This window comes from Thermobia domestica, chromosome 9 (assembly GCF_964235325.1).
Source record: "Thermobia domestica chromosome 9, izTheDome1.hap1.1, whole genome shotgun sequence".
NCBI classification, from domain to species: Eukaryota; Metazoa; Arthropoda; class Insecta; order Zygentoma; family Lepismatidae; genus Thermobia; species Thermobia domestica.
In genome coordinates this window covers 88,414,219-88,438,674 of record NC_137462.1, presented here as the reverse complement: position 1 = coordinate 88,438,674, position 24,456 = coordinate 88,414,219, and the positions used below count along the sequence as shown (strand labels likewise).

Genomic DNA, 24,456 nt, shown 5'->3' with positions numbered 1-24,456 from the left:
TTTGTGATGAGATTTTGGTTAAGTCATAGTGGTGCTGAATAGGGCACGTTTCACATACGACGTTCTCGAATTTTTTAACAGAGGCGCGGCGCAGAGAACCAATTCTTGTAGCAAGTGTATGAAGGTTGGGGATCTTCAGTACACAATTCTAAAGCGAGTCGAGAAAGGCCTTTAATTTCTCATGAGGTGGTGAGCATGGAATAAGCAAAGTACACGAGTTTGTATAGGGAACAGAAGTTAAGTCGGAATGTAAAAAAATACAGAACAGAGGAGTTTCTTATTCTTTGTTTAGTTTTTCTTTTTTCGAATAACTGAATTTTATTTTTTTATTTATTGTACTTTTGAGGTTTATGTACCACGTTTTTGCTTTTTGGATTAAAGAAGACGATAAAAATGAATGGGGGAATAATACATGTTACATAACACCCATGTTCTAAACAGGTTTCGAACCAGTGACTGACATCCTGCGATGGCCACTCTAATGCCTTAGATCTCTTGACTATGACACCTGGCGCATGACTGAACTGTTGGAGAGTAAGGATCGGGGTTATCTTCAGTTGGGGAATGTTGTTGTTGTTGTTGTTGTGTGTGTGTGTGTGTGTATACATGTTTGTAAGCAGATCTACTTATACATACTATTATAATACAATGTGCCAAACATATATTTGTAAAAAGAATACTGCCGATCGAATTATATATTCAATTCATGAACCACATAAAATCTCTTTACCTAGTATGTAGAAAAATTTAAAGCAGACTCAATCTGAAACTGATAGGAAATAGGATTCAATACAGAAAAATGTCTGATAGCTAAGGAGTTAGAAAAATAAGACAATTTCTTGAAAATGAAATCTTTGAGTTTTACGTCCCACGGTTATGCCGGTTAGGCTAAAGGAGACGATGATGATGAGTAATGAATGAAATGGCGGAATGAAGAAAGTGGGAGGAGACGGGAGAACCCCGAGAAAACCCACGCACGCGGTGTTTGTCCACCACAAAGTTCACTTGGCGGGGGCTGGAAGACAATTTTTTGTGAAACATCAGTAAAATTCTAATTTTATGACAGTATTACTAGAACTGTTAGTGATTTTAGTAGCAAACATGCAATAAAATATCAGTCCATGCAGTCTGAGTATTGGAAATAATCTTCCTGGGTGGGTAAGTGACAAAACCCATGAAGCAAGATAAACACCTTGCTTAAGAGAAACAAAAGTTACATTTACTTCTTAAGAACCTCTGAGAAGCTTTAAATAATGTATTTCTATGAACTTAGTAGTCTGTAAACAATCTCAAAGTATATATGCACTTATACGAATAGTTTTATTCGCACAAGTGATCATGTAATTATAATACAAAATATTTATTGGCATAAAAATATTTAATCCTATTATAACTGAGTCCTGTCATATATGTCTCCTCAATGAAATAACAGTGTATACGAAATAAGGCATTGATTTGAACAAAAACGAAATCAGAAAATTGTTAAAAGAGAAAATAATTCTCTAGCAAAAATACAAAATGAAGGCATAACTTCATACGTAGTTAGAGGACACGAATATAATGGATTCTATTAGTTTCATTAATAGTAAATAAAAGCACTAAATGTACCATTTATCTCTTGACACCAAAGTAACTGATCTTGCATATTTTTCTCCACTTCAAGGATTTTTTTTTTCAATTAGCTATTTGAAATCTTGCTTTAAAAATGACTGTACTACGGCATATATAGAAGCTATTTAATCATTATATAAACCGATCTACAATAGATGGTTTCAGGAAATTTCATACAACACATGCCAGAAGAAGAATTTTAAAAGGAGGATTTAAAGTGTGTGTTATTCTAAGCAGAGAGAAAAGGAAAGTTACAAAATATGGTAGCACTCGAGCAGACACTACATAAATATCGCAGTGGTAGTTAGTGAAGAAGCAGAATATATGTGCTGGAAAGCAATATAAGCACATCACACACAAATAACGTGTATTCTGAAGCATTCGTGTAATGTATTACTTCCTACCATCTGAACTTTTTCTAAACACACAGCTAGCGTAAAATGGATGAAAATGTACTTTAAATTCTATTTCTGTATTATTTAATTCTTTAACCTAGATATTAATTTGTGATATCAATATATTATGTGTAAGTAACAAACCTAGTAATTACGGTTCCGTTGAATGAATAAAGGAATTTTTCTCCCTATTATTTCGACAGCATCATGTACAAAGATAAAACGACAAAGAGGTTAGGTTAAAACAAGGCAAATTTAATTACATGAAGAATCCTGAAGATAATTAGAAAGTACTTATACCTCAGGTCAGCAATTTTTTGATTGATTTGACGCAGCTTTGAAGTCTTCAGTATCCTGAGTCAGACTTTTCATTTCCATGCACTTTTTCATCTCTACTTTTAGTATTATTCGGTCCGTATAATTCAATCGCAGCCAACCTCTAGTTATTTTTCCTTCTGCCATTTCTCCCACAGCCAACACCACGATTCCTCCATGTCCAATCACCCTATCTTTTCTTTTCGAATATGCTTCAGTATACTCCTCTTTTCTCCCAACATTTCCAACATTCATTTGATATCTCATCTACCCTCCAACTTTCGACAGCCTTTTATAGTAGTACATTTCGAAAGCTCCCATTCTCCATTTTCCCTTTACTTGTAGAGTTCATGCCTCATACTAATGCATCGCCACAGAGGAAATGAAATCTTTGAGTTTTACGTCCCACGGTTATGCCGGTTAGGCTAAAGGAGACGGTGATTATGAGAGATGAGTGAAATGGTGGAATGAAGAAAGTGGGAGGAAACGGGAGAACCCCGAGAAAACCCACGAGCACGGTGTTTGTCCACCACAAAGTTCACTTGGCGGGAGCTGGGATCGAACCCGGGACCCCAAGCACCAGAGGTGAACGCTCTACCACTGAGCCACCGCGCCCCCCCGCCACAGAGGAGTTAACGAAAATATGATCTTTATGAGGTAAGATGTTTGAAGATTCAATTTGTCACCTTTATGAAAACATGTCAATAAAATTACGCTAAGAAAACCCTGATCAACGTAGTTTTCATTTTAATTACGAAAGGTTCAAAAATTACTTCCTTTTTATTACTTCAAAGGTAACTGTACATTGCAAAAAGCTAGGTCCCCCCCCCAAAAAAAAAGAAGAGTCCTTGTTAGACAAAGATAAACATGCAACATTCCATTCCTCAGACTATAATAGACGGTCGGTTTTTGTTAACATTGTTTTTGATTCTTCATATAATCTTAAATTAGCTCTTTTAACCCAATTTCTTGGTGCTTTTATCCTCGATAACGACGAACGCATAACACCATCGTGATAATTCGAAGAAATAACTGACTAATTTGTTCAGTCAGAAGAATAAGTAATATATTTTGCTTTACAAATGTCTTCCGTTCGCATTTCTTGTTACAAAATCTCTTATATTTTTTTCACATTAAAGAACATACTGTCACAGTGAACACAAAATTTAAAAAAAGAAATATTAACAAAACCAATAAACTGAATTAAGTAATGATCTCACATGGTTTGGAATAGTAGTGTATATGAGAAAAGAAAAACCTGAAAATCGCAGCGCTACCCGAAGCTCCACCTTAGAGCAACTTGTCAACGAAGGTACGTAGAACTAAACAATGACTGGTTAAAATGAATTTAATGACTCTAATATAGGTTTCTTTAAAAAGTGATGTCTGGTTTAGTTTCAAAGCCATAAATATACTTTTCTCTTCTTTACTAAGCGTGTTTAGAAATAGAGCGAAATTGAGGCAACTGGAAAAACATTAAAAGAACATTACAAGAAAGTCCACAGATTATATAAATCTTTTCCATTATGAAACCACAATCTCTGCTAATTTTTAATTGTGTCTACATTTTTGAAGTTAAACATTATAAAAAGTAAATGTTTTAACGTGTCTTATTTGACGTTAGATGGGAATAGGTATCTATTCTAATTAAATTCGCGTACTTGAAAAATAGAAAATAAACTTTAGTTATAAAATGCAACGAACGGCAGAAATATTAATCAATGAAACTGGAACCAATCGCTTCACGATCATATTTATTGAGAAATGACTTTTGTATTTTCTACCGATTGAAATATCTACATAATACATACAAAATCAAAATATAATCTTTCATCGACCTTTACGACAAAGGCAAACCAAACTGAAACAGTAGAATTGTAAGAAACTTTTTGCTTAGTCGTTATTTGTATAATATTGGGTTTGATTAAGGGTGTGGATTATAATTTCATCTAATACAAGGGTCGTTCAAGGTAGACCGGGACTTTTATTTTTTCAGAGGAAACAGATAGCACAAGAAGTACCTAACTATGTCAGCTTTTCAAAGTATTCTCCGTGTGCGTCGAGGCACCGTTGCCATCGTTGTGGCAGCTCCCTGATTCCTCTGGCTTAGAAAGAACTTAGTTGTTTTCATAACCACTAGAGGACATTGTTCCGCAGTGCTTCATCTATCGTGAATTTCTTCCCTCCCAGATGGTCTTTAAGGAGTGCAAACAAATGATAATCACTGGGGGCTAAATCTCGACTGTAGTGGGAATGGGGCAGAACTTCCCGGCGCATTTGGGCCAGAGCTATTGTTGTTATACTGGCCGTGTGAGGACGGGCATTTCATGAAGAAGAATGACATTTCCAGACAACATCCCAGATCTTTTCTTGCGAGTGGACTTTTGTACAGCACCACTCAACAATATGGAATTATACTGGGCATTAATTGTGCTCCCTTTGTCCAGAAAATCAATATGGATAACACCCTTCATGCCCCAGAAGACACTTGCCATGATCTTTCCTGTGGACGGCTGCGTTTTGCTTTTCTTGGGCGGCGGGGAACCTTTATGCCGCCACTCCATGCTGCTTCTTTTGGTCTCTGGGGTTGAATTGTGCAACCATGTTTCATCACACGTGATGATGGATTGCAACAATTCATCACCGTCGGCTCGAAACCGATTTAGAAGCTGTTCACAGAGCGTCATGCGTGTCCACTTCTGATCAAATGTCAGCTGGCGGGGAACCTACCTTGCACAGATTTTGCGGAAGCGTAAGTGGCCGTGAATGATTGTCGCAACACTCCCGACACTGATATTCACATCGGCAGCAATATCCCGCACTATTACTCGCTGGTTCTCTAGAATCATTTGTTCAACACGTGCGACATTCACTGCTGTGGCTGCAGTCGGGTGAATGTGTCCATGCGCTTCATTTGTCACCAGCTCCCGTCCTTCGCGAAACTGTTCACACCATTCGTACACTCTTGTCCGTAACATCGTTTGTTCACCATACTGTGCTTCCAATCTTCTATAAATCTCAGCTGGTTCAACTTTCTCCTTCACAAGAAATTTGATTACACACAGCTGCTCCACAGCCACACACACGCTGCTTGCCGTCATGTTCGCTGCAACTGCTGCGTATGCGGAGTCATGCCGGGCGCTAGTTACTCTAGAATAAATACATTACGTCACCCGCAAGTTTCATCATGATCCGGCTATTCATCGATTATTTACGTACGAAAATCCCGGTCAACCTTGAATGACCCTATAAATATCTAATATTAGATAGATATTTGTGGAATATCATCAAACCTTTCACTGTCCTCAAATAATCTGAATTTTCATAAGTAAAACTTCATTCATAAATATCATAATTTAATGTAATAAAGCCAAGTGAAATTAAATGTAATCTTTAATTTAACGTACCACGATTATGCCTTTTAGGCCAAAGGAAACGAATGATTTATTATAGTAAATGGTTATGTAATAATTAATAGAATGAGAATATGGGAGGAAATAGGAAGAACCCCGAGAAAACACACGAGACACGATGTTGTCCATCACAAACTCATATGGCCTGGGATGAATCAAGGACCCCTGAGATCAGAGGTAAGTGTTCTACTAGTAAGCCACCGTGACTTGAATAATGCGTTGTAGCTCCTATTTCCTACGTAATCAACTAAGCGCTGAGTGTGTTGTTGTCGACTTCGGGGAAGCAAAAGCTTTACACCCGTGCTGCATGGTGTCTCTACTGTCGATGCGACCAGTTGATGTATGACAGCAAACGAAATATTATTTAACTCACAACAATTTATGCACTGTAATGTTACCATTATTTAAATTCAATAGCAATTAAGTTTCGTGTTCCTATTTAAACAACTCACCAAGATCCAAAGACAACTCACCAAGTTGAGTTTGAAAACAATCAGTAATAGAAGTAGGCATATTTCATTTGTCGTAGTGTACTTATTTGTATGTGAAGTAGATTACAGTACATTGTAAAACGAACGGTGATAATGGCAAAAGGATCTTGGCATAAATACGCGTAAATTTATTTGTAGTATTAAGTACAAATTTGATTTCCTTATTATGATTTGAGCATTTGATTCATTGCTGTTAAATTTCAGATCTTTTTGGATCTATAAAAAATAATGATCGAAATTAGCACAAAGATTGCTTCTTATTACTATTTAGTTAACAGATGAAAATTCGCTACATTATAATACTGACCATATGTATGATCTCTCGACTATATATATACACAGCCGTTTGTGAAACTAGCATCGCGAAGGAAGTATGACGGACCCCCCCTCCCCCCCAAAAAAAAACTGCACTACAGGGTTTGACGTACGAGTACGAGCGATTACAATTTCAGCTAGATAGCATGGGTTCACTGGCACCTACGATTCAGTGCACGGGATAGTATCGCGAGAGGCGGTTTTACGTAGCACTCGGGAAGTGCAGCGAGTACAGAAGAAACGTATGAGAGTATGTTACTATGTCGATGTCAAAGGGTGCTATATAAACACACGACTGCGTTCGAATGAGGGTACAAGATAGGACTACGGAAAAGTTACTTCTCGTACTGCTACTTTGGTACTTTAACAGGGCAAGCAATGTGTGTGTGGAAGGCAACAGACAGAAGACCAGACACAACAACGATTGGGACACATTTTGTCCGTGTGATCGTGACGGACTGTACTTTTTCATTCACAGGGTTAGCTCAACGATAGACTGTCTGTATCGAAGGTTTGATGGTGTCTGCTCAACGCAGGATAGACGATATATATGCATTTGTGTCGGATTTCATTGATTCAGTATTATAAACACATCAGGTTACAATGGCTGTGTGAACACCATCTCGTGCTGTGCAGAGTGAGAGATGATCTTTTTTTTGGAGGAATCCCACTTCAACCTGTGGTAGTCATATATGCGTTAGAAGCTCTCACAAGCGCAATCTACCAAAGTGCATTGTCAAGAATCATTGCGGGTGAGCGGTAGGTTGATGGTGTGGAGAGTTATTGGGTACAACACGCGATCTTGTCTACAATAATAGACTAATTTTGGCAGTAACCGCTACATAAGGAAAGTTCTCGAAGCCACGGTCATCCTCTTCTTTGGAACAACTCGACACCGTATTCAAGTAAAGCAATACCCTGTCACATGTATCTTGAATGTGAAAGCCATCTTCCAGGGATGACGGTTGCTGCTGCTTCCTTAACTTGAACGGTCGTCTGACATGTTACAAATTGAACATGTGTTGGGCACGGTCGTTCAGGGTCTTGTTCGTCATGGTCCTCCAGCAGAGATGTTGATATAAACTGATGTATTATGATTAGAGGTGCTGAACAGTCCTGAAATCGTAATCACTGATGTGCAGTCACTAAAGAATCAGTGATATAGATTTCATTCCATTTATTAGCGTCTCTCGTAGTTGGAATTTTCACGAACAGCAGTGAATTTATTTATAATAAATAGTACCAGTAGATTCACAGTTGTACGAGATCAGGAAAATTTGTGTCTTAATTATCAATACTGTTACACTTCAGTAAAACTGCCTTCAATATATTATCCTTTATTTCCAATTTCCTCACTCACTTTTCATTTTATTTAGTGCCAGTGAAATTTGGCCATACTTGTTTCTCACTGTAGTTTGTGTCAGCATAGGTACTTTCGGAATGAAATTAATTCGTTTACAATTTTACAGTAATTTTGATATGCCTTAATGCTGTAATCGCGCGTAACAACCGGACCTGCACATGATGATGTTTTATTTTACGAAGTAATAATTTTGAACTACTACATTTCAATGTTTTTAATGTAACAATAAACTTTAACAATTAACGCCGTATATTACGGGAAACAACTGAAGAATTTCCAAAGCAACAAAATTACGAATTGTATGAAACAATGGCAAGGCACACAACACTATCGAATATATCACGTACATGACTTCTTTCTGCAATTAATAGTATGACAGTGTCCCAACACAGTGACTTTACACGTAAGTAGATATTCATAGTTATTTTATTAAACAAAATGTAACTCTAGAAATGACTTCCAAAATACTCCCTACTTCTGTTATTACATTAATGATCTTATTTTTCATTATAACCGTTAAAGAAAGTAGTAACAGACGTAAATAGAAGGGTTATAGTAAAAACTAATGAAAAAAAAAAAAAAAACAAACTTAATACCAAAATTTAACATTTACACAACAAAAGGGATCTTCTTATTCATTGAGTTAAAAATTGGTTGTGTCCTTCTTTCGTTAATATAATGATAGTACAATGTCAGAAGTGTTCTGAATATGGTCACTGGATTGTTCATGCACAACAGGAAGTTGTGATACAAATCATGTCGTCTGAGTGTAAGAACACCGACTTCAAGAGTGAGAGACTGTTCTGAAAGCGGACTACGTAGCGTTGTGGTGTTCGACATCGGCAAGGTACGACGAAGATCCCGGGTTCGAGCCTCGATCCAGTCATGCATTTTTTCAAACTGTGTATCATAAAACCTGTAAGTTTCCCTTTTCGTAAAATTTTTAATTCTTGAAACTATCATCTTAGGGTATATTATTAGTAGTTCTTTCGTCAACATTAATCTTCAATTAAACGAAGCTATTATTTATTTTTCTGTACTACACGTATTTTTTCGGCTTAATTTAATCGACAAGAGGTTTTGTTCCGAATTTCTGTTCTTATTGCTCCTATATTTGATATTTTATATAAAGTCGAGAAATCTTAATTAACCACGGAATTATTACAGACTTAAGAAACTTTTCTTTTCGTAACTGAAACGAACACCATACATTATAGGCTCGGTCGGTTGGTAGAAGTTGTATCTACTGATTAAAAGTTCTAACTTTCTAGACTATGTTTAGCATAGTAGAATTGCGTCAGAACATTGATTCACAGATAATGTTCGAAAATTTTAATTGTCTAAGATGGAGATAGAAATACCGAGTAGAAAATAAATAAACAGGATGTCTTTAGAAGTATAGGCGTTGTGTTGGGATATGCGGTGACTCTTCTGTTCCCTGTAGCGGTGCTATAGCGGAGAATTGATATAGGGAATTATTGGCTAACCACTAGATTATCAACAAGCTTTAATTAACTTTATTTTGTATTTTATTGTTTTGTCATCGTACACGAGTTTGGCGTTACTTTATAGATTCATAAATCTGAGATGCTAATGAAACAAGTGCAATGCACACAGAGATACTTCTACAGATGAACGTTTGGCACGATTCTATGTCTAGAACAAATTAAGGTTGAGCACTAAGGAATTAACTTTAATTCTAAATTACTATATATGTATATGCTTTTTCTCACAGATTTTATATAAATTATCTTCTTTAATAATATGACGAATACGTATACACTTCGACCTCATAGCCAATTGTTTGTACTTCTTAATGTGAAAGTTACATTGTGGCATAATGTAAGTCTTGAACATTTAGGTTCGTTCACAAACAAATTGTTGAAAATCTTATTATGCGTTTCAATTACGTTAGCATCGAATTCTACTATAGCAGATACGTGACATCAAGTATGTGTATGTAGGAGACAGAAGATATGAAGGGACTATAAACAATTTACAGACTCATAACCATTTAATTCAGTCACTCATAAAATAACGTAATTTATGGCTTATTATATCTTCAGGATTATTAATTATTTCAGACTCACACTTTATATTAAAAGCGTTCCTTTACACATTGAAAATTAATTATTTTTAAACAGGATACGACGATTCTGATGTCGTAACTCTGTATATAGAATATAGCAACATACAGAGAAAGAGAGTCTGACAACATATGAATCAAGATGGGTCCGCCATGGTGTTAGACACGGCGCACAACAACTTTGCACTTAAGTGACGTAATGCTCTTTGCGATTTGGCTGGCATCTGACCGTGATTTGAGAGGCAGGGAAGTCAACTTATCAGCGTTGTCAACTGAAATAAATATTCACCATGAATCTAAAATGTGAGGTATTATTCATAATTCGTAAGTTGTACCTTTTCATCTATGTTTATCTACAGCATTACTAGTAGACGTTGCACTAGTCTATCCATACTACACTGGACCAGAATACGATAGTAACACCCTCGTAACAACAAACACCTTATTTTCAATCTACCAGCACACTACACGAAACCCAGCAAAAAGAACAAACCTCGGCAAGCATCGGAAATATCTTCTTTCGAGGGGTGAGAGAACAATGTCTCTTGTTTAAAGCGAATGGAATGCTCCAATTGCCAAAATGTACCATGTGTTCTGTTGATCAACAGATGCGTGGGAGGATTTTTTTTTTTTGGTAACTCAAAGGTCAAAAATAAGAAGGCTGAAATAAGAATGTTTTCCACTCAGTATTCCTTAGCATTGTGTTGGTAGTGTATATAAAATTAAATTTTTGTGTTTTGTAAAACTATTTTAAAATATCACGTGTATCTATTCTTTTGTGTGTTAATATCTAGGATTATGTGGAGGTATTTGTATAAGTTCTTCTTTCTTTCTTTAATTTATTTATTTTTATGCCGCCACGTTCAGGTGTATGATACATTCAGTTATTCTTTAATTTTAATAATTGATTTCAAATTCTCTTGTACTATGGTTAATTAAGGCTATAACTACGGAAGAGAAAAGATCTTTTAAAAAAAATCAGGAGCTATACTACAATCAGAAGTCAAAGTAGGGAAATGGTATACAATGTCAGAGCTTACTTTGAGAAAGAAAGAGCAAACGATGGTTCATTATTATCAATTGCATTAATTGCAATAAGTGGATGGGATGCTTTGCAAATAGGCAAATATTTCAGTAATAAAGAAACTAGTTTATATATACATACATATATATATATATATATATATATATATATATATATATATATATATATACGACTAGGATCTACTACTGGGAAGTTTGATCAATCGCGGTTGGCAACGCATTTTTTGCTCATGCGTAGTATCAACAATTTTTCTCTCGTTTTCCTCTCAGTTGCTCGAAAAGTAGCGGTTTTAAAGTGCAAAGTTAGCTTGCGCCATGTCTACATCTTTGACCATTTGCAATCCAATATACAATTCGTAACAAGTACAGCTAATTAATTACATTTACAATCTAAAGCAGTCAAGTGAACAATAATAAATTATCTATTATTCTGAAGTTAAAAAAGAAATAAATATTCTTTCGAAAACAAACTTATCTATATTCGAGAACAAGAAAGAGAGATAATTAAGAGAACGCTAGATTCCAGCTCTGTAACAGCTGAGCAGCTACAAGCCTCCTGCATAAAGTCAATTTAACTTCGGTTGAGATTTGAACTTCGATGACTTACATCCGAAAAATTGTGCTGAATATTCACCTGAATCGCATGAGCAGGTAGTCATAGCGAATGATTCCAGAAGAATAAAATCAAATTAATTATCTCTTCCTATTTATTAATTAAAACTATCATTTGTTCATTTCTTCGGTAATATTCCACTATTTTCAGTCTTGGTCCAGGGTGTCTACTAAAATTCCAAAATGAAATTTCGTGACATTTTCGTGATCTTTTCTTTACCAAACCATAAAATTTCGTAACATTCAAAACTAATAACAGTCCCTATATTCATTAGCACTTGTCTTTATCATATGTTTACAAAGGCGTAGGTGGTTTCAGCGATGCAATGCGATTTGCACTACTCAATGATGCCAGCTGAAGGACAATCTCAAGAGCGAATTGGGATGCGAATTAGGTCAAATTTTCATGCATGCTATAGAAGCATGCTTTGCTTGCGATTTGGTAGCGACTCAAGCCAACCACAGACATTTTTGGCGGTGAATTCTGACGTTTTATATAACAACATTTTCAAGTCTCTACTTATGTTTGTCCAGATTAAAAAAAAAAAAGAAAAAGAAAAAAGAAAAAAAAGAAAAAAAAGAAAGAAAAGAAAAGAAAAGAAAGAAAAAAAACTAAATTTCGTGCCTTTCTTGACCGTTTTCTGATTTCGTGACTTTCGGAGACCAATATACACCTCGGTCATTATACATTGTGATACGTCTGCAGTAACACATGCTTTCTCAGCTAAAAATTTAGATCTTAGAACCACTCGTATTTTACAGATGGTCCAGTCATATGATCTTAGTTTGAACATTTGGCTGGACGCGAAAATCTCTGTAGCATGCAATTTAAATATTTATCCTTATGAACTAATGAAATAATCTTGTTAGCAGATTTTTTAAAAACTTTATTGTTGACAACGACGGTCTTCTCTTCGAGTTGTATACACACAACGTAGTGCAAGCACTAAATTTATGCTGTCTTATTCCGAATGATTTACATACTTATGTTCATATTCAGATATTTAAAGATCTTTTAGGACTTTTTTCGAGGAAGATTAGGTTGTCGTAGTATTGAGTAATTAGTTAATGATTTGTTTGCTAAAATTCACAAAAAGGGCCATCTTGGCGTAAAGCAACGTCTTTCTTTCTGTAAGTTCATTTTATATTGGTGCTGTACGAAAGAACACTTTAATAACGGTATTCATAACGATCTTTGTGCTAGAACTAAATACGCTACTCGTGTCATAACGAAGAAACCGTGTCACATCGAGACTGCTCATCCTCATTAAGATTTGCATCGATATAGTAGGTAACTTTCTTTGTACATGTAGTTGATCGGATTAAATCCAACCATTTTCGAAGTGTGAAAAGATATGTCGTCATCACTAGTTGTAGTCTATTGGACCATCAGCACTATGACTATCGCCCGACATCATAATTTATTCTGAAACAAACTAAGCTAGAGCATAAGCACAGAAATTTCATCTACGTAGGTTTTACATAGAACAGCGAGAGCAGCTGTGTAAGTTTTAGTAGTCCAAATGTGCAGAAATTATTGGGGGGACACAGAGCTGTTGACAAAAAGTCATGAAAGGGAACATGGATTCCCGTTTTATGCTACCTGTCATGATAAAACCGGAACGGTATGACTGGACTCTGTCTCCATGTGGATAGGCGCCGTAGAAACGAGGAATTTTTTCCCGGTAGAAAGTTTCCACTTTACATCTTTACGTATCCAATTTCCCTTAATAACTGCATCCGGTGACAATCACGATTTCCTGCAGAAAACTTTCTCGGCATTGGCGATAAAACTCAGTTACGTCTCTTGTAAGAAGTGTTACGGAAAATAATCTCCCTAACGTTACCATCATGCGTGGAAGATAAATGTAGGCTTCTTCCAATGCGACAATCGCATTTCATTTGTATTCTCCATCCTTTCAATTGTATTTCGTATATTTATGGCCAGTTAGTCTTACATTCTGCAATGTGGCGCATGAAGAAGTTGTGGAATCGGCCCTGATGAGATGCATCGCAGGCCAAGGCAAAGAATGATATAGTTACCAGTGGACTGCACCGGATTTAATCTCTGGGCCATGTCACGTTGGAGAGGTGAATTCTTCTCTCCTGCCAGTTGATGATTTTCACAAAGGATCTCATTTGTGTTTACCTGGTTATGGTATTTTCAGCTTTGATCAATCCGATGATTTTCCCAACACTTTCGCTATTCGGTTGCACGAGAAATGTGCGTGGAAAAGAGTCATGACATCAAAGGTTCACTTTAGGCAGCATTTCACCAGCACCAACACGACACCCTGGCACCTGGAAGCTGAGATAGCACACTGATAACGACATCGGCTTCATGATTGGCGCAATTACCGCATTGCCAAAGTGGTTGGATATAAACCGATCAACCTTTTGTTGGTTACTGTTATTGCATGTTCTCTCGGAATACGTTTTTAGTAGATTTATTCTTTGAAGTCCGTGCATACTAAAGACATCGTTTCTCATTACCACTATCCTTATCTCGTATATTTGGTGCCAGATTAGGATCTACAGTTTGTCTCATCTCTGATGAGGGTTTTGGTCAAATTTAATTAAATATGCAACTATTTCATGATAAATAATGCGAATAACATACAAGCGCTCTCAATGTAAATTTCATTTCCTATATACACCCTGTTTCAAAAAGAATATACGTATTACGAAGAATTTTGTCCAAACTATCGATCACTGCGCCTCGGCTCGGCTATTGGAGAAACGAATACATAGTCTAGTTTATATTAATAGCCGCTAGATGTCAGTTGTCTTCTGTTTTGCTTGGTAACCGTCATATGTTTAAAATGGCTACTCCGCACCAGGAATCATTTTGTGTTCTCGAGTTTGCGAAGTGCAATTCCGTGATTACAATGCGAAGATGTTTCAGGTTGAGGTACCAAATTGATCCTCCCAATGGGTGGAACATTCGCTGATGGTATAGACAGTTTGTAGATACAGGATGTGTATGTAAAGGAAAGAGTCCTGGCCGCCCTCATGTTCCTAAAGGAAATGTTGCACGAATTCAAACTGCTTTCCAACGTAGTCCTTTAAAATCAACTCGTCGTGCCAGTCGGAAGTTACAAGTGCTGACAACAATTTGGCGTGTTTTGAGACGTCAGTTGGTTATGAAGCCGTACAAGTTACAGCTGTTACAAGCTCTGCGTCCTGATGACAAACGCAAACGTCTGGCATTTTGTAACGAGATTCTGGATGCTATTGACAATTATAACACTTTTGCACAACGCGTCGTGTTCAGTAATGAAGCGACTTTCCGTGTTAGAGGTCAGGTAAACAAACAAAATTTTCGAATTTGGGGCCTACAGAACCCACTTGCAGTCATTGAACATGTACGAGATTCGCCCTAAGTTAATGTGTTTTGTGCGATATCCCGATCAGCTGTTTACGGCCCATTTTTCCTTAATGGAAACACGGTTAACAGTCTGCAGTATCTCGCTGTTACGAAACTGGTTGTTTTCGAGGCTGCACGAAGACAACTTCATTTTTCAACAAGACGGGGCACCCCCTCATTGGAATCGCCAAGTGCGTGAATATCTGAAACTGTATTGAACCGTTGGACTGGTAGTCAAGGAGCTGGCGACTTAGCATGTCTCAGCTAGCCTCCACGGTCACCGAATTTGACAACCAGTGACTTCTTCCTGTGGGGTTTCGTTAAAAACAACGTTTATGTACCACGACTCCCACAGAACCTGGAAGAGTTGAAGAACCGGATCCGTACTGCCATAACATCAGTGACGCAGGACATGCTTGCCCGAGTATGGGAGGAATTTGAATATCGATGTGATATTGTTCGTGTCGCTGATGGAGGGCATATTGAACATCTGTAATTTGAACTTGAGAGGTTCGTAAATATGTGTGTAAAATTTCATATTATACGTATATTCTTTTTGAAACAGGATATATATATATTAGCTAGCTAACTGGAGAAGAAAAAATCCAATCGTACTAATCCTTTATTTAGATTTGCTTTGAACAAATACTGTACCATACAGCTCCTACAGCAATGGAACGAGAGGGAAAATGAAATGAAATGAAATCTTTGAGTTTTACGTCCCACGGTTATGCCGGTTAGGCTAAAGGAGACGGTGATTATGAGAGATGAGTGAAATGGTGGAATGAAGAAAGTGGGAGGAAACGGGAGAACCCCGAGGAAACCCACGAGCACGGTGTTTATCCACCACAAAGTTCACTTGGCGGGGGCTGGGATCGAACCCGGGACCCCAAGCACCAGAGGTGAACGCTCTACCACTGAGCCACCGCGCCCCCTGGAACGAGAGGGAGAAGACAGCGAACTTAATCTCCTTAATTGTCTTTGACAAAAATCATTTGGAATGGGGGTACTTAAAATCTGTCGAATTTGATTATGAACTCTGTAGTTGTAGTTCCAGCTGACGTTTATATCTCTAGTATTTCACTACTCGCTTTAAAAAAAAAAAAAAAAAAAAAAAAAAAAAAAAAATCCTTTCTCGATAGATTGAAACAAAAGAAGAATAAGATATACCTTTTAACTATTTCATGTGGTTACACGCCAAGAGAGAAATTTATTACTTTGTAAGATTAAGACTGGAAGTTCTGTATGCATAAAAATTTATTTGAATCTATTTTTCTGCAATCAAATACGACATGATGATTGAAGATATTGGAAAAGAATTTATAAACATGTCATATACACATGTCATATACACTTTGCAGAATATTATTTAATTTACTAAACCAATAATAATAATAATAATAATAATAAAAAAAAAAGAGTTCAATATTTTGTCTTAAAAGCATTTTCAATCATTTTAAGCGAATTACTTAGAATTTATTGATGTTGTAATATGTAAAGATGTCCCCGTTAAATGAAAGAAAAAAAATATATCGTTGCCACTATCGTAAGGTTGGATACCGTCTTACACATGACTATCTAATACCCATAATGTATAAAGTTAAACAAAAAATAGTAATTTTATCGCATTAGCAGCACAGTTCTTTGTGACAGTGCTCTTCAATGTTCAGCGAACCACCTCACCTAGACTTGAATGTCGTCCATTCTTCTTCTCTAGTGGAGATAAATGTCTTCCCACTAGTTCTGTATGCCATCAGCACTTTGATACTGTTGCTCTTGATTCACTTAACACACTAGCAGTCTTGCATACTGACTAACCGCACATCCACAATTCGTGGATGCCTCTCAGTCTGCACTACCACCTGACCTAGTACACATATAAATCCTTATTACATCGACAGGTGTAATATTCACAATCGCTGAATACAGCATTAACACAAGACAGTAGAAATGCAGGAGTGTTTAGTGTGAATTACGTGTTGCAGCACAAGGTGTTTCAATTGCTTTGATAATCTGTGTGTGTATTACAGCGAATTACTTACTAGAAAATACTGAAAACAATATCACGTACCACTTAAAAAGTGCACTATATTACACTTTTTGTAAACCCATCATTATTTATGGAGAAAAAGAATTAAAAAAAAAAAGAAAAAAAAATGAAATGTAGCTGTGAAATGTTTAAATGTGAACCATACAGTACAGTACAGTACAGTATAACTTGATGCTTCAAAGCTATCTCCATGTTTTTCAAAGTTTCTTCTCTTCCTACGCTACTCCGTCCTATCTAATAAAGCATTTAGCGAAAGTTTAAAGTTTACATTTTTAGGCTGAGTGTCTTCTCTGCATGCTTCACGATTCCTTTATAAATTAATTAGTTACCACAAAATATTGAAAATATACACCAAAAAATGTTACATGTTCTTAATTGCAAGCGGTGCAGACTTCTGCACTGACAAAACTATACCCTTCTTTTGATTCGTATCGTGATCACAGATTCTCCTGCAGCGCTCGAACTTCCCATCTTCGTGTCCCAAAAAACACAGCATTACAATAGTACATAACCACACCTTTCGCATAGGTATACTCAAAATCCTTCCCTCCAAAATCTTCCATTTACTTCGGAACGAGCTGGGAAAATAGCTACAATATCATCCTCACCGCGAACAGTTTTGCCCTGGTTGTACCAATTTGCAATTCCTTACCTCACTACATGTCTCATACTATATATTTTAAAACTCTTTGTCAGATTCTTTTATCAGTATTATTTCTTCTACATGCTTCTTTCTACATTATATCCTCTTTTAATTTATTTCTGCTTTATATATATGTATTATTTTAATAATTTTTCTTCCATTATTTTTACTTTTCATACTCTTCGAAATTTTCACCTGTACTCTTACAAACCTATTCGATCTAATTAGTTTCATCTTTATAGCCCTACTATGACATAACTACGTGATTATACATTCCAAATGGCCCCATCTAGATGCTTCACATCAATAACTTTTTTTTCTAATTTACTTCCTTCCCTCTTTATCTGATAAGTTTTAGCGAGAGCGCTTACAGTGTACGTTTTATTGTATGTGATTATGTTTTCACCATTTTCTGCTAAGTAATTCATTATATATCTATACACACAGTGTATCTTCTGCTCGTAGCCGAGAGTCTGGCTCATTATCATCAACTGCTGAAGAAATTAGTCGTCAGAGCAATCCGGTTATGGTCAGCAAAGGCTCACATCAGAACTTTATTATATAAAACTAAAATTAAAAACTAACGAATCAATAAAAATTAATATCCTTTAATTTTCTCCATCGTGTGCGCAGTTGATCCACACACTGTACAATACTCAAATTGAAATTATATTCGAAATTAATAGACGCATCGCAATTGCATTCAAATGAAAAGCGAAGACGTTAAATCATTGAAAACCGTATGTTGCTGTATACTTCGATCAGAGGCTGCGAATGGAGCCTTCGTGGTATTCACACGGATTACATGCAGTACTTATCAATATTAACCGGTGGCTCTCACGTCCCATACCGAGAAGAAAATAACAATTTTTACTTACATTCAATTTTAATTATAAACAATTTCAATCATATTAATATTACTATTTTACAAGTATTTATGCATTCAAGTTTCAGTTCCAAGGAGAGAAGAATTATTTAAAAACGTTATTAGATTAAGGAAAATAGTGTCACTACAAGCTATTTACTTTCAGTTACACTACTCACAGACCGAAACTACGCCGGCGGTCAATTGCTGTATCATTTACAGGTCCTAAAATACTAATGTTTAATATTTGTATTTCTGTTCACTGAAAATAAAATGAGCACTAATGCCATTATGCTAAAAATTCATTCTAGCATTCGAAAATCCAGGAACATTTTTCAAAATCTAACCTTTAGTCTTAGGAATTTGTTTAATGCATTATTTCTTTTCAATCACGAATCGTAAATGAAATGAAAGGAAATCTTTTAAGTTTTACGTCCCACGCTTATGCCGGCTAGGCTAAAGGAGACGGTGATCATAAAAATTAATGAAATAGTAGAATGGAGAAAGTGGGACAAAATCAGACAACCCCGAGTTAACCCACGCACATGGTGTTTGTCCATCACAAAGCTCACTTGGCGCGAACTGGGATCGAACCAAGGAGCCCATGCATCCAAGATGAACACTACCACTGAGTCACTGCGGCCCAATCACGAATCGTATTAATTTCTTAATTATATGCAGAGGGACAATTTAAAGTTGTTTGTGGTTCTTCATATAATTAAATTCACTTACTCGTAAAGGATACATAACAAGAAGTGTCATAGCATATATATATATGTATAGCTAAATAGCCATATTGAAACATATATATGTATAGCTAAATATATTACAAGATTTATAGCTAAATATATTACAAGTACGTAAATCTTATAGTACAATGTGAGCAACTAAAATTTTACTTTCTTGTACTCACATTCTCTATATTAATCATAATTTTACAAATCGTATGCAGTACCCTCCTTGATTTTGTGCACAAGTAATAGTACTTCAAGCAGTATCTTAAAATTTCAAATTACGATGCAGCTAAAACATATTTTCTTAAACCAATACTTTATTGTAATTTCTCACCAGCCTTAAATATACATGAAGATTTCAGTATCTCGTTTTAAGGCAATACCTTTACAATATTCAATGCAGGAAAGCTACCTACAGAATGAGTCCCACCTCCTGTACAAAAATTTTTTAAAAATCAGGTTAATAAGAAGTAAATCAATTTTTAAAAAAATGTAATTAATATATTTCTACAATCACCAAAGTAAGTTGTCTACTGTGCAACAACTACGTCAAAATAAATTTACGTGTACCTACAAACCAGAACATGCACGTTTTAAGTACTGAAGGCATAGGGAAAAAGTAAAGGAAAAATAAAAATAATTTCTACCCTCCAATACTAATCAAGCACACACTACAGTAAGATTTTTAAGCAAAGAATTTATTCCAAACCAACCTATTATAATTTTGCCGACTGAATGCAGGATCCAAGAGAGACATGAAAAAAATAATAAAAAAAAGAGAGATTAACGACTAATGAATATTAAGCACGTCTGAACATTTTCTTTTCTGAAAGATGTTGGAAGAAAAGGATTTATTTTAAATAATTTGAAATTCGCATTCATAAAAGAAATCACATTAAAATTACTTAGTTTACAAGACGCAGTACATTGTCTTTGTTCCCTCAATCTTTTCTTAGGTTGAACAGCAACTGTAACAATAACTCCACGAAAGGTTTTTATCTCTCACCTCAATCAGAATTCGCTACCTATTAATGTAAATCAACTCTTTCCTCTCTTTCCAAGGGTCTTGCACATCTAGGTCAGTATCAAAAATTATATGCTATCAAACGCAAAGATGCTAACCGCTCGGATATATAGAAGCACATTCTAATAATGCGCTTACTTAAACCAAAGTATCAAAATACAACATAAAGATGGAGTAATACCTTATAGTGATGGAACGTATCCTAAATTCCACTTCCTGTCTTCTCGTTTTTGCCAATAATTTTCTACTGACTCCTCTTTTGTTCAAAGAGCTGTTCATTAATTATTGTAGTATGCTCTTGTTGAGTACCACTAACAAGAATACATTACGGAATACTTTCGGTCATTTTTCCTTTTGCAGGCATGGAATTATACATCTAATGTAATTAGCAAGAAATTCCGGTTTATGTTACACCTGCGAGTGAACACTGTCCCAGAGCGGACTGAAATAATATGTAGTGAAAGAGCCAACAGCACGCGGTACAAGGTTAGCTGTTCATTGTTCCACATTTTCTGTTTCCAGAATACTTAGTTACCCCTTTTCATCTTCAAAACGGTGGTGATATAGAACACTAAGGGCTGCATAATTTAAAAGTCAAGCATGTATGTCATCAACAAGTGAGTCTCGTTCCACATTATGAAACTAAGTTAGACTTCCACACTATGCGAATTCAACACTCAAACTTGTAGAAGTATATATATATATATATATATATATATATATATATACAACTTGTTCCTCGGACGTTGAATTCATATAAAAAGGCCATTACTCGCTATCTCTTACAGTTTTTGCTCTCTGGAGATTAACATTAAAACCAGAAGTGATGATTAATGTCTCATCAAAAAAATGAAATGAAATCTTTAAGTTTTACATCCCACGCTTATGCCGGTTAGGCTAAAGGAAACGGTGATTATGAGAAATGGATAAAATGATGGAATGAAGAAAGTGGAAGGAAACGAAAGAACCCCGAGAAAACACATGACCACGGTGTTTGTCCACCACAAAATCCACACGGCGCGAGCTGGGATCGTACCAGGGACCCCAAACATCGGAGGTGAACGCTCTACCATTGAGCCACCGCGCCCCCCTACTACTGTCTCATCAAAATGAATAAAATCAGAGTTAAAACATATTGTTGGTACTGAATCCATATTAAAAAACAGCTTGTCGTTATTTCCATTTTAACCATTACGCGATCAGTGTTGTAACAAAAAAAAATCCGGATGTACCGATAGTTGATTTCTATCACTTCCGGTTAACGGAGGAGAAGGAACCTGTTCTTGGGAAACAGAATCAATTGCAAAAAACGCTTCTTGGTATAATTTACTATTTTTGCTTTACGGAAATCATTATTGAAACTGGAAGAATTAGTAAATTCCAACTACCGATTTCGGTATAGTGTAACAGGCGGTAATATATTTTCTCTTGAGACGCCGAACCGATTGCAAAAAACCGCTTGTCGCTATCTGTTACTGTTTTTGTTCTATGTTGAAACCAGAAATGGCTAATTTCAACCACCTTTAGTTTGAATAAGAGGTTACCGAAGGAGATGGAACCTATTCTTGGGACGCTGAATAGATTGAAGCAAAACCGCTTATCGATCTCTCTTATCATTCTTGTTCTCATACTTGTCCACAGACAGACAGAAAGACGAACAGACTGACACAGCTCCTCTATGAGACTTCCGACAACTATGAGTAGCATAATTTGGAAGTCTAGAAATGAAAAAAAAAAAAAAAAAAAAAAAAAAAAAAAAAAAAAAGGCGAAATGCCACAGTTTGTATAGGGGATAGTTGAATATCTGTTTGGGCAAAATTTCTATATTATCAACACTGGATTATAGCCAAAGTATAATGCAGAACCTCCGTTGAATTTACGAATTGGAAAAACTAATATTGCTCATTCTAGAAATAAGTTAACTGGATTAATAAAAGAAAGTACTTTAGTATGTACAGCAATGAAACTTAATGTGATATCTTCTTTTATAGTCATTGTACGTAGGTTTTCTTCTTATACCAGTAACAGTATATTTTACCATACTTTTACTTTAAAGATAATTCTTAATTTTATAGCCGTTTCAGCACCTAGCAGAAGAAATAAGGGAGTGCACAATGTTAGTATGAGCAAAGGATGAAACGCTTGAAATCAAACATTCATTCTATAGTCTGATGAAATACTTAAATTAATATCAAGGATACTTTACTTTAAGCTGGTGAAGAGAACCAAGTTCAGAAGTGTGATATATTTTCGCCGTTTTAAGGTTTCAAATTGGTTTAATAACTGAATGTAGCTCTTTTCTTTTAATTCAAAGTAACATACGGTATTCGAACTTTCAGTTGTTCAGTTGTACTGTAAGTTGTATTCTGTACGGTATGGAACAACTTCGAGTGTTACTCAGAATGTTTGTAGTTTCACTGAAATCTACATACATAAGATTCAACAACAGTAAATAAAAGTATAAAAATCGACATCTTAACCAAGACTTTACCGTAAATTTCTTTGAAGTTACACTATCCTAAACATTATTTTTCTATTTCATATATATATATCCACTTTTAAATAATTTAAAACTTAAAAATCTTATCTCAGCTAAAGCTTCTGAAATGGACTTGACACAGAATGCATACAACGTGGAGGGAGCGAACAAAGAGAAATTGCCTGGGTCACTACTAAAATGAGACCACAAAAAACAATCGGGTTCGAGACTTAATGTTCATTCAATCTTCACGATGATGCAGTTATATAAGCGGAATTCACCATGGGATCATATAATGATCTGTACATAGCTTCTTATAAGCTATTAAAAGTTTCCTTTTCTTCCAACATATTGCACTATTCAACTATTCAATTTAGAAATATGTCAGCATTTCTGAAAGTAAACATTAATATGTACGAATAAAGTAGGACAAAACCTTTCCCAAACATCTCTAAATTTTCTAACACAGAAAAAACCCCTTTCTCTTGCACAAATACTGTACAATCGACAACAACATCTATTGGACCAAAGGAAGTGTGTTCATAGTAGGTTTCTGTCATTACTTGTCGAAGATTTTCGATAATCCTTCGATTGTTCTACACACTGTATTTAAGACAATGTAACGGTACTGTATTTCACTACAGTATTGTATTTTACGACAGTATTTATTATTTTTTTTTAAAGAAATCATTAACAGGTAAAAACATTTGAAGGCGATTGTACAAATATCTGTTTATTATGAAAAAAAAATATATTACAAAGCTTTATTTACATTGACTGAAGTATATTACAACAAAAGTTGGATATTCTAAATATTAAGAAAAAAATGTAATTTAGAATAATTACTATTACATGATTAAATCGTAGAACAAATTCAAAGCCCTATTATCTATGTATTTAAAACATATATGAAAACAAACGATGATTTTCATTATACACTCTTTGGAATGGTGGAAGCGTAACAACAAATTATGTACATTCACTTCTTCATCATCGGAAATTACAGATGACAATACTCAACCGTTTACTTTGGACATAAATACAGAACCACCTGACCAGCTTTCAGATTATTCACACTATTTACAACAGTCCTATAAATTCGAAACTACTGCAAGAGGAAATCAAATTCACCACAGAGAATTCAAAACCTTTAAGAAAGAGTAACATAGTGATTTAGCTGGGTAATTTTAGAATTCTCATATAAGGAATTCGAAATTAAATTCTACCTATCTTCATAATATATTACGAGGAATAAACCTGAATTTCTGAACGATCTATGCAACTACGTTATCAAGTTTAGTACAACAATCCTGACGACATCCAGATACTCGTAGAAGTTGCACATTCCTGAAGAAGGTTTAAAATTCCTAACGTCACTAGCTACATAAGTGATTCAAAAAGCCTAATTCATAAAGTTCTAACTGAACTACAACAACGGTCAATGGTCCAACTATTGTCCAAAAGTATGTTGCCTTCAGATATCAATCATTAGATTCCAAATTCTGATTTAATACACTGAACGAAGATACAAATTTGGAAGACCAACAAATCAACGAATATCAGCATTTTGATGTATTGCTGACAGCTGTGCAAGGAGATTTATTTTAGAATAATTCCGTTTTTCCACAGTAGAATCACAAGTACATTAA

The 24,456-nt window shown here is 35.5% G+C and overlaps 1 protein-coding gene across 5 annotated transcripts in view; it reads right to left on the bottom strand.

The window, feature by feature from the left end:
• Nucleotides 1-24,456, bottom strand: part of Iml1 (GATOR complex protein Iml1) — a 172,219-nt gene that overhangs the window by 86,981 nt on the left and 60,782 nt on the right. For 3 of the 5 annotated variants that reach the window (XM_081771495.1, XM_081771498.1, XM_081771496.1), the window contains exon 15: nt 20,018-20,035. The exons of the other annotated variants lie outside the window; for them this stretch is intronic. In XM_081771495.1, coding sequence (XP_081627621.1) covers nt 20,018-20,035 — 18 coding nt within the window. The remainder of the gene's footprint in view (nt 1-20,017; nt 20,036-24,456) is intronic. 5 annotated transcript variants of the gene reach the window in all.